Genomic DNA, 12,237 nt, shown 5'->3' with positions numbered 1-12,237 from the left:
TTTAGACCCCAATCAACAGTCACGCTCTGATCTAACTGAAAGTTCTCTATGTATCACCGCCTTACTTGTACTCACATGAAAGGAGCCCCAGATTGGTTTATAGATGGGAGCACATCAAAAAACTCCAAGCAGAATATGCCATCATTGAAAGGATATCATGATGATATCCACTCTCTCCCACCTAGAAAGCCGTAGAGGCTGCCCCCTTGCCTTTGGGCACATCCTCCCAACAAGCAGAATTAGTTGCCCTAATAAGAGCACTAACTCTAGCAAAAAACACACAAGTGAATATATACACCACTTCTAAATATGCCTGTAACATTATCCATTCCAATGCCCAAATTTTGAGTGAGTAGGGCTATCTCACAGCTAAAAGAACCCCTATCATTAATGGAAAACGTATCCATCCTCTATTAAAGGCAGCTATACTTCCAGGAAAGGTTGCGGTTATCCATTGCAAAGGACATCAATCAGACAAAAGCCACATTTCTTTAGGAAACCGTGAGGCTGACTATTGGGCAAAACACACCTCAACCAACCACCCAATTCCCCAACACTTATTTCTCTTCACACAACATGTCCCCTCCTTTAATCCAGAACACCAAACACAACAACTAATCACAGTGGGGACACAATTTAAACCCCCATACTGGTTCGTACAAAACAAATCAGTTCTACTTGACCCTGAAAAAACAATTCTTCTATTGGTCATTCACAACCTCTTCCACACTAGCCATTCCCCTCTGCAGCATTTCTTAAGTTCCCGTATACACATAACCCCAGATACAAAGAAACAGTTAAAAGCCATTTCCCGTCAATGCTTTATTTGTAAAAAAGCTTCACCCCACTTCAACACTAGACCCCCTTCTTTCCTAATCCATCAAGCCAAGTGACACCTTCCAGAACAGGACTGGCAAATTGGTTTTACCCATATGCCCCCAGTAAAAAGTGTTCGATTTCTTTTAGTTCTGGTTGATACCTTCTTGGGATGGGTCGAGGCCTTTCCCACAACCAACAAACGAGCTTCTACTGTACAAATTAATAATAGAAATCATCCCCAGCTTCGGGGTACCTCTGTCTTTTCAATCTGATAAAGGCCCTGAATTCACTTCTCAAATTATTCAAACACTTGCACAAGCCCTACAAATCGCCTGGAAGTTGCACCTCCCCTCTCCACCTCAATCTTCAGGAAAGGTTGAAGAAATGAATGGCATTCTACAGAAACACCCTCACCAGGTACCCACACCAAACACATAAAGACTGGGTTACACTTTTGCCTTTAGCCCTTCTAAAAATTCGGGTGCTCCAATGTAAATCTCTAATGCTCAGCCCCTTTGAACTCATGTATGGGAGACCATTTGCCCCTTCTGCTCCACCTCAGGGTCAACCCCTCTCATTTCTCCTCTTGTACATACCATCTGCCATTTCATTTGGGAATATGCTGACAAATACCTGCCACAACCCATCACCGATTCCTCTAATCCCTTCCTACAGCCAGGAGACTGGGTTCTGGTAAAAGATCCCAGTCCTACCCCTAAATTCCCCCTTCACACCTAAATGTTTGATGACCTTACCAGATCATCCTTACCACATCCACAGCAGCAAAACTCCAGGGACTCCCCAACTGGTTTCATTGTACTTCTCTCAAGAAAACAGACTTCCCTTCACCACATACCCAAACAACCAATTCTAAAACCCCTTCAGCCTTCTCTTGTGTCTCCCAGGACACACTTCCCTTCGCCTCACCTGAATCCCCGAGGAAAAGGAGGAGAAATCTACATAAGCCGCTTATATCTCTTTCTCTCCCAAACTTTCATCACTTCCTAACTAACCTTGTTACACACCTTCAGTGGTACCCTTATGAAGCTCCCATTATACATCCTGATCAGCTCATTACTGCTCTATGGGAACTTTGGGTAATTGTCTGTGAGATGGCCATGATCCTGCTGGTTAAGTTCAAAGAATTTTCCAGGACTTTACTCCTACCCAAATAACTTTTTTCTCTTTTTGCTTGTTTCTTTCAATATAAATTCCCTAATCACATCAACCTCATCAATACAACCACTCCTCATTGGTCTCAAACTAGAACGCTCTATAAACCTTACACAATCTCTCTTGAGGCTAACTCTTCCTTTGCTCTGCAGTGCTGGATGTGCTTATCGCTGTCTTCCTCAGCTTCCACAGCCCTTCCCACGTTCCTTCATGACCTTTTAACAGGAAACACAACCCTACTTTACAAACTCCAAAAAGGAGCTTCCTTTTTTGAAAGAGCTGACACTCTGGTCAGCGATTATCCCACTTCCAGGGCCAATCAGGCCAACAAATTATTTCAAACCTATGATAACTCCCTACAGTGCCTTAAGCCCCAGGGCCCTCCCATTGAAGGGTTCATAACTAAACACAACCCCCTCTTACAACAAGCCTCACTTCGCTTTTCAGCCTCGGAAGGAAATTTCCCTGTAGTGTCCTTAACATCTAACCTATGCAATTGAACTATCATTGTTGAACGCCCCTCTGACCATCAAACTAATCGGGTTAACTACCAAGTATCACCTGAAGCAAATGGAGCATTTCTGCAGCTGGCTCGTTTGACAGCCTCTCCCTCAGTCAATGCCTCTGGCCTAAACTGTGCTGCTCCTAGTGCCCATCTTTTTCCGTGGCTCAATATCAATGCTGCAACATCCGACCGCATTAATCTGTAAAAAATAACTCTTCCTATACCTCTAGTATAGTAGGTGTCTCCCTGGCCTCCTCCTTGTCCACTTGGAGTAATGAACCACAGGAAAGAACAAACACCTCATCTTTAATTCACTTATTTTCTGTCCACATCTCCGCTTGTATTTACAACAAAGGCTTGTTATTTTTGTGTGGCCTCAACACATATATCTTAGCCTCCCCACCAACTAGACCAGAATCTGTACCCTAGTTTATCTTTCTCCCTCCATTGGACTAGTTCCTCCTAATCAATCTTTACCTGTTCCAACCATCCAATATGTTAGGAAGAGGAGGGTCATCCACGTCATTCCTTTGATGGCTGCCCTAGGTATAATCTCCAGGCTTGGGATGGGAGCAAGTGGATTTGTCACCTGTTTAACATACTTGAAAGCTCTTTCAACAGAACTGCAGAGTTCGTTAGAAGATATGGCCCAAAGCCTAATAAGAGTCCACGACCAACTAGACTCTTTGGCTGGAGTAGTCCTCCAAAATAGATGGGAATTAGATGTTATAACATCTGAAAAAGGGGACCTCTGCTTCTCATTGGGTAAAAAATGTTGCTTCTATCTCAACCAATCAGGTCCAGTAAGAGACGCTGCTAAAAAAACTTAAAGAAAGGGCTAAGGCCGGGCTCGGTGGCTCACGCCTGTAATCCCAGCACTTTGGGAGGCCGAGGCGGGCGGATCATGAGGTCAGGAGATCGAGACCATCCTGGCCAACCAGTGAAACCCCGTCTCTACTAAAAAATACAAAAAATTAGCTGGGCGTGGTGGCGGGTGCCTGTAGCCAACACAGTGAAACCCCGTCTCTACTAAAAAATACAAAAAATTAGCTGGGCGTGGTGGCGGGCATGGTGGCGGGCGCCAGCTACTCGGGAGCCTGAGGCAGGAGAATGGCATGAACCCGGGAGGCGGAGCTTGCAGTGAGCCAAGATCACACCACTGCACTCTAGCCTGGGGGACAGAGTGAGACTCTGTCTCAAAAAAAAAAAACAAAAAAAAAAAAGAGAGGGCTAAAAAGCTAAGAGAATAGCAAGACAACCAAATAAATTCTTGGTTTTAAAACAAAGTCCTAACATGGGTCATCCCATTCCTGGGCCCTCTCCTAAAAATATGCCTAGGAATAATGTTCTTACCCTGCTTAATTAACCTTTTGCAAAGATTTTTAACCAGCAGGATCATGGCCATCTCACAGACAATTACCCAAAAATATCTACAGACAGCGTTACTCCTACAATCAATCTGAAACCAAAGAACTCTCTGCTCGCTCCCCCAGCAGGAAGTAGCCAGAAAAAACGTGCTGCCCCTAGTCCTTTTCATAACTGTAGAGACTGGATTGACAGAACAGGAGCATCGCCATCTTGGACAAACACCACCATTCTAAGTTCCCCTTGATTAAAAAACCACCTAAATCCCACCCCAAAACATCAGCATAATGGCTAATGTCAGCATAATCGGAAGCATTCCAACCCTAAGATAAACCCCTCTTCAACAAGAAACATGTTAACCCCGAAATAGCCTCCCCTCCAACCAGAGACATTCCAACCCTGCAATAAACTTTCCCCCACTTCCAAAACCCTTAAGTATCTTTATTCTGTAAGAGAGAGCGCTTAGTCTGTAAGAGAGAGTGCTCCTGATCAAAATTGGCCAGAATCCCCTCTCAGGTTTATTCTCTGAAATAAACCTGTCTTTGACTGTTGAGCCTCTTTTTGTATTCCTTTCCTCTTTAACTCTTACAAGCATTGTTACTTGAGTGTTTCTGCTGTAATGGAGGAGGCAGCATGAAGATCTCAAAGAGTTGCTAGTGAGAAGCCATGTAGATGAGAGGCATGAAGCCTTGTTGGGCTCCCTCCATGTCCTACAGCCAGAGAGCGCCAGAAACACATCTGACCTGGAATGAATTGGGCTGAACTCTTTGCATAGAGAGAGACCACATAACCTGGGGAACTTGGGTAAAGGGTATTGGAACGGACGCGTAAGATTTGGGTTTGTGTTAGTTGATTTGCGGAAACATTTATGGAAACGGGGCTTTGCTCTGGACTGGATGTCAGGAAGAGGAGGATTCCATGATTGGATATCTTGATGAAGCTTATCTAGATGGCAGGAAGACTAGACAAAGGCTAAACATGTAATGGTAAAGAAGCAGCAATCACTCTTACTGGCCGAGACGAGGGAAGTTTGGTCACTTTTGCTGCTTGGACAGTGTTCCTGTTTTGTCTATGTTCAGACTTGATTACACAGTGGTCTGTTTTTTTGGTCTTGATCTGTATTATGGCCTGATGTTGGTGTTTTATGAAATTGTCCATATTCAAAGAGAACACTCAGGACTAGCTGTTTGTGCCAGACCAACCCCAAGTCCTGGCTGCAGAACCAGGCCAGGTCCCCGATGTCAGTGGCCGCCTTTCTCTTTATAGCCATAGAGGGGGACACCATCAAGGAGGAGTCCCTCTTCTCCGCTCCCCACAGAGACCAGTGGGTGCAGACAGGTCAGGGAATGCCTCCTTTCCCTCCAGCATCTTTTGGGGTTTCCGTCCTGACGCCCAGGGCCACTCCATCCAAGCCTCGGTTTTTCAGCCTCTAAAACAGCCCAGGAAACAGGCACGCCGTGGTGAAAGGAGGAGCCGAAGAGATGGCAAGAGCTCCAGAAAGCCTTCCCAGGCATCAGGGGCTGCCCTTGGATTGACAGGACAGGCCTTCTTGGACAGGAACTCAACGAAACTTGACAGAAATCGGACACCCCGGCCAAGGAAAAAGCACGACGGGCCCGGGATTCGCCAAGGCGGGAAACACCGCAGGGCCCAGGCGGCACCGCCAGCCGGGCTCGCTGTCCGGGAGGGAGGGGTCTAGGCGCATGCGCACTGCCCCGCCCCTCCCTTCGCCCCGCCGCTCCAGCCGCCCCGCCCCGCCCGCGCGCAGCCCTCTGGGGCGGCCGGGCCGCGCCGCGCGCGGATTGGTGGCGTCCGGGGCTCTCCCTGCAGGTGACTGACGGGGCCGGCAGCCGCTGCGTGTCGCCCGCCCGCCGCCGCCGCCGCCCGCCCGGGGTGTGGAGCCCCGCCGCTACTCGCGGGCTGAGCGTCTGCCGCTGCTGCCGTCGCCGCCCAGCCTCCGCCATGGACCTGTTTGGGGACCTGCCGGAGCCCGAGCGCTCGCCGCGCCCGGCTGCCGGTAAGCGGTGTTGCCGCCGGGCAGGCCAGGGAAGGGAGGGCGGGCGGGATGGCGGCGGCCTGAGGCCTGGGGCGGCTGAGGCGGTGCCCGCGCTGGGAGGCGGCGGGCGGCGCGGGCAGCACGGGACCTGCTCCTGCCTGGCCCGGCCCTGTCCGGCCCACTGGCCGCCCCGCGAGAGGCCCAGTTGCTCGCGGAGCTCGGGGAGGCCGCTCCGCCATTTTCGCTACGCAGGAAGGAAAGGGCAGCGCCGCCCCGGCCACAGCCCCTCTGCGTGGCGGTGGAAGGCCCTGGCGCGGCCGCGTGGGCCGACCCGAGGGACCAGCTCTGAACGCCCGGCGGCCCTGCGGACCCCCGTGCCACACGATTCCACCCGCGGCCCGGGGTGCCCTGCGCGCCGCCAGCCCCCGGCTTCCGGGCCGCGCTTCACCCGCGGGCTGTGGAACGGCAGCGTTCAGGGCCGGTGCAAGTTCAGGGGCTTGGCGTTTTTTTGCACAGGAGATTGAATTAATCACCATCTTAATCCTTCGCGTTTTTGAAGCCTGGAAGACAGGATGCGTCCTCCGCCATCCTATGATTTTGTGATAATTAACAGTAGTTGTTTTTTTTTTTTTTTTTTTCCTGGACCACGGGAAGTTTCCCCTCTCCCTAAAGTTAAGGGGTCCGCTCATCTGCTGAGCCCTGGCCCCTGCCAGTGGGAGGCCCTGTGGGCTGTGGTTTGAGCTCAGCATCCTAGCAGCGTGAAACGGCCCGGGTTAATCCCTGCGTCCCGTGGGTTACAGTCTCCGGGTTTCATTTGTCAAAACGCGTGAATATTTCCTATGCAAGAGTTCCAGCTTGATGTTGTAGTTTAGGGCCTTATTACCAAACTTAACTTGGGGGCAGAAAATCTGGAAAACTTAAGACATTCAGATTTCCAGGCCCACCTCAGCCCCAATAAATCCGAATCCCTGAGAGTGGGGTTTCCGAATCTGTTACTGAATCCCCAGGCCAACCCAGCGGAGGCTGGAGACCAGTGGTTTGGGAACTGCTGTTGTAGGGCAGACGGAGGTGAGTAAGGCCCAGCCTTCGTTTTCTAAGAGCTGCTTTCTGAAGGGTGCTAATTACGGTAATTAAAACTGGCAAAAGTTAATGACTGTGGGAAATGCTGAGGACTCTTGAGGAGGGATTGTCGCGCACCGAGAGACTGGGGAAGGAGGCAGTGTTTGAATTAAGCTTCTAAAGATGAGCAGCCTTGTGATTTGCGGTAATTCTGGGCAAGAAAACATTTTATTTTATTTTATTTTTTGAGACGGAGTCTCGCTCTCGTCCAGGCTGGAGTGCAACGGCGAGATCTCAGCTCACTGCAACCTCCAGGTTCAGACAATTCTCCTGCCTCAGCCTCCCTCGTAGCTGAGATTATAGGCTCCGATCACCACACCTGGCTAAATTTTGTATTTTTAGTAGAGACGGGGTTTCACTATGTTGGGTAGGCTGGTTGAACTCCTGACCTCAGGTGATCTGCGCGCCTCGGCACTTACAGGTGTGAGCCAACGCGCCCTGCCCCCACTGACCATTCTGATGGTACAGAGCATCTCAGTAACTGATCCTGGAGTCTTTGAACTTGACTCAGCCATTCATTTTCAAAATAACCACGGTTCTAGCTGTGGGTAAAAATTGACATTGTGTAGCAGTCTTTTTTCTCTGTTGGTGGAGTATAATTTCTATCAATATATTTGGAGCAGTGTTTGGATTCACTGGTGTGCCTGTAAACCTATGAGTTTTAAAGTCTCCCTTGCCTTTTACCTGCAATTAGGTTCTGCTCGGGGGTAGGCTCCCTTTACTGACAAAAAACCTGGCAACTCAAAATCTCTTAAGGTGGCACGTTAGCAGCCTTTTGCCAGATACAGTGGGAAAGGTACGTCCTGTAGCCGTTTTTTCCAAACTCAGTTTCCAACCTCGACTGAGCTGAAAGGGTGGCAGAGGGGGTGCATGGTGTTTAAACTGCCCACCCCCCGAAAATGGATTGATTAACTGCTCCCCAACTGCCAGGAGGACCCTGACAATTGTCAACAGGTCCTGCTTGGCTGAGTGTATTTTTTTTTTTTTTTTTTTTTTTTGAGACTCGCTCTGTCACCCAGGCTGGAGTGCAGTGGCCGGATCTCAGCTCACTGCAAGCTCCGCCTCCCGGGTTCACGCCATTCTCCTGCCTCAGCCTCCCGAGTAGCTGGGACTACAGGCGCCTGCCACCTCGCCCGGCTAAGTTTTTGTATTTTTAGTAGAGACGGGGTTTCACTGTGTTACCCAGGATGGTCTCGATCTCCTGACCTCGTGATCCGCCCGTCTCGGCCTCCCAAAGTGCTGGGATTACAGGCTTGAGCCACCGCGCCCGGCCGAGTGTATTTTTTAAAATAGCTTTAAAACGAAGAAGATCTCAGAATTTGTAGATGATTGGAAGCTGAGAGGGATTAAATACTAAAATGAGTGACAATTGGGATCCACAGTTATTGCAGGCAGTTAGCTACAAACAACAAGATGAGATTTGACAGGTTAAAATCGTTTGTACAGGAACAGAATCTGGTTTCACATATTTGTGAAAATACTGTGATTTTAAAAAAAATACCATACTTTGAATAAATCATATTGATTGCTAAAGTGAATGGAGTAATGAGCGTACACTGTGCATCATGACCCTCACACATGATATGTGGGTACCACATAATGCAGTGAACAATAAAAGACCTAGTTATTTTCACAGAGCACAATAACAGGAAATGTAACCAGACTATTTGGTTTAGAATCCAACTCTTCACTTACTAACTCTTGCCTTCTGTGGCTATTCCTACATCTGTAAAAAGAGGTGACACTTCCCACTGTTACTGTACAAATCAGTACAGTATGTATGGTGCTGCACATGGTGTGGGGTAGAATGTATCATGTTTTATAGATGTTAGCCGGGATTATTATTTTTGAGACAGCCTCATTTTGTCGCCCAGGCTGGAGTGCAGTGACACAAACACAGCTCACTGCAGTCTCGACCTCCCTGGGCACAGGTGATTCTTCCACCTCAGCCTCCTGGGTAGCTGGGACTACAGGTGTGCACCACCACAGCCAGCTAATTTGTGTATGTTTTGTAGAGATGAGGCTTTGCCATGTTGCCCAGGATGCTCTCGAACTCTTGGGGCTCAAGTGTTTTGCCCACCTTGGCCCTCCCAGAGTTCTAGGATTACAGGTGTAAGCCACTGTGCCTGGCTGAGCCATTAGCAGGTGTTTAAAAGTGGAAAAATGCAGTCTTAAATGAATTATGGGAAAGCACTAAGTGTCCAAAGGGTGAATACTACACTGCTTATATCACATCAAATGCATTGATATTTTGTTTAGATCTTTTTATTTTTGTTTTAAACATTGCAGCTAATGTTTCCACCCCAAACCTCTTAAATTTTTATAATCTGGAAAGATACATAGAATGCACTAAACATTTCAGGTATTTTGCTAAATTAGTAGTTTTATCAAGCCCTTAAAAGCTTTAATTGCTGAGTGAATCAAGTTTTTTAAAGGAGATATATATACATTTTACCTGAAAAAAAGAAGTGTTTGTTCATATCAGGCAGAAATGGAACTTTTCTATGTCATACCCATGAAAGTGCCAACTTGATGTCTTTAGGATTGGCAGCTTGTATTTGACAATCCGTATATGTCAGTTACAGATGTCGTGGTTTAAAATTGCTTTGCCAGTGACTTGGTTTCACTTTTATAGGGTGGTTCTTTTACTTGTTTGGTTGCTACACCAGTACATTAAAAAATGATGGTCAGTTGTTGAGGATGAAGTAAAATATTTGCCACACCATCTTAAAAATACTTTTTAAAAAATTGGAGGCTGGGCTCGATGGCTCAGCGCTTTGGGGGGTCAAGGCATGAGGATGGCTTGAGGCCAGGAATTTGAGAAGAGCCTGGCACAACATCGTGAGACCCCTGTCTCTACAATTAAAAAAAAAAATGAATATTTGAACATAAAATAAAGGTTAAGGTATTATAGGAAAACAGATTAATTGTAAAACTACAGGGTTGAACAAGAAAAAAGTCATAAAATAAAGTGAATTTGACTATGTAAAAATTTAAAATTTCTGCAGGACAAATGATACTATAAAGGCAAAAGACAGAGAAAATATTTACAATATACTTACTAAGGGTATGAGAAAGGCTCACAAAATTAATAGGAAAAAATAAAACCCACTAGAAAAATGGTCAAAGGATGTATTCTACCGGTCCAGAGGTAAGAGATACAAATGGCCCATCAACAGAAAGTTGCTGAGGAACTAGTTACCTTTTCACCTATCAGATGAGCAACAATTGGTAACATTGGTGAATGTGTAGAGAAATAGACATTCTCATAAAGTGTTTTGGGAGTGAAAATTACAACTTTTGGGGGAACAAATTTTGGCTTCTATGAGATTTAAACTAATATTCTTTGACGAGCAGTCTAGCATATTAAGCAGGAATACATGTATCAGGTTGTTGATTGTGGCGTCACTTGTCATATGAAGAACTGGGAAAAGCTTGAACCCATCAGTAGGATCTGGTTGAAGGAGTGGAGATGCTTCGCATATGTTGCTGTTGGAGAGAATGAATTAGACTCGAGTGTGTTGGCCTGGAGCATGCCTTGATGGGTTGTGTGAACAATATATGTGGAGTATTGTGTAGAGTATGACTCTGTCTTCTACAAATTAAAATGCATGTATCCATGTACATGAGCGTTAAGGAAAGTGGAAAGGACATACTAAACTCATACTGTGGTTGAGGAGTGCGGTGGAACCCGTCCCCTTTTTCTGATAATACCTGTGTGGCGTTTGGAAAACACCTGGATTTATTTTACAGTTGAAAAGAAAATTGAGGTATAAAAAACAGTTCCAGCAAAGTATTTTAACATCCTTTTTTAACTTTATTGGATATAGCAACCTTTAACCTGAATATGACCAACCCAAGGGTATTTTTCTCAGCATAGTATATAACTTCCAGTAGACTTAGCTCCAGAATGTAGATAACTGGGGTGGGGGTGGGGGGGTAGTTCTAGGTGAGATTAACTATGATTAATAAACATTTTTAGTCTTGTCTTCTCACTAGGGTTCTAGTATTTTTAAGATTGGGGGAGGGGCCTCTTCCAAATTTTTAGGTCAGGGTCACACTTTGTCCAATGATTGCAAGCTCCCGGTGCTTTGAATTTCAGTTTATTCAAAATAGAATGTAAGGGCCTGGAGCAGTGGGTCACACCTGTAATCCCAGCACTTTGGGATGCTGAGGCAGGAAGATTGCTTGAGTACAGAAATTCGTGACCAACCTGGGCAACATAGTGAGACCCTGTCTCTACAAAAAATTAAAAAATTAGCTGGGCATGGTGGTGTATGCCTGTAGTTACAGCTACTCGGGAGTCTGACAAGGGAGGATTGCTTGAGCCAAGAAGGGTAAGGCTGCAGGGAGCTGTGATCACACCACTGCACTCCAGCCTAGCTCACAGAGCAAGACTCTTGTCTCAATTAAAAAAAAAAAAAAGAATCAGCCAGGCGCGGTGGTTCAAGCCTGTAATCCCAGCACTTTGGGAGGCCGAGACGGGCGGATCACGAGGTCAGGAGATCGAGACCATCCTAGCTTAACACTGTGAAACCCCGTCTCTACTAAAAAATACAAAAAAACTAGCCGGGCGAGGTGGCGGGCGCCTGTAGTCCCAGCTACTCGGGAGGCTGAGGCAGGAGAATGGTGTAAACCCGGGAGGCGGAGCTTGCAGTGAGCTGAGGTCCAGCCACTGTACTCCAGCTTGGGCAACAGAGGGAGACTCCGTCTCAAAAAAAAAAAAAAAAAAAGAATCTAAGGTTTTGGCTAATTGGTAGTTTCCTTATGTATCTATGACCTATAGATTTTTATTTTTATTTTTTTAAGAATCCGTGTATAAACTTCTAAGATCCTTTTGATGATGCAAAAGATATTTCCAGAGATTTTATACAATCTCAGGATTATCATACGATTGTTGTAAGGGTAAAATGAGTTGATGTTTGTGAAGTTTCTGGAAGGGTGCCCATGTATGGAGGCAGCATAGTACTCACTAAGAGCATGGACTGCATGGCTTTGAATCCCCACTCCACTCCTTACTGGCTCTGTAATCTTGGATGGGTAATTGACCTCAGTGCCTAAGTTTTTAAATCAGTAAATAGGCCGGGCACGGTGGCTCAAGCCTGTAATCCCAGCACTTTGGGAGGCCGAGACCATCCTGGCTAACACGGTGAAACCCCGTCTCTACTAAAAATACAAAAAATTAGCCGGGCGAGGTGGCGGGCGCCTGTGTAGTCCCAACTACTCGGGAGGCTGAGGCAGGAGAATGGCGTGAACCCGG

General features: G+C 46.8%; 1 protein-coding gene across 2 annotated transcripts in view; it reads left to right on the top strand.

The window, feature by feature from the left end:
• Positions 1 to 5,679: 5,679 nt before the first annotated feature.
• ILKA (ILK associated serine/threonine phosphatase) overlaps positions 5,680 to 12,237 on the top strand; it is a 34,255-nt gene continuing 27,697 nt past the window's right edge. The window contains exon 1 of one of the 2 annotated variants that reach the window (XM_011727887.2): positions 5,680 to 5,879. In XM_011727887.2, coding sequence (XP_011726189.1) covers positions 5,825 to 5,879 — 55 coding nt within the window. In that variant the 5' untranslated portion in view covers positions 5,680 to 5,824. The remainder of the gene's footprint in view (positions 5,880 to 12,237) is intronic. The other variant, XM_011727888.3, reaches the window with a different exon arrangement.

Source organism: Macaca nemestrina, chromosome 11 (assembly GCF_043159975.1).
Source record: "Macaca nemestrina isolate mMacNem1 chromosome 11, mMacNem.hap1, whole genome shotgun sequence".
Taxonomy (NCBI): domain Eukaryota; kingdom Metazoa; phylum Chordata; class Mammalia; order Primates; family Cercopithecidae; genus Macaca; species Macaca nemestrina.
The sequence above is the reverse complement of the archived record's forward strand: the minus strand, read 5'-3'. Positions and strand labels throughout refer to the sequence as shown.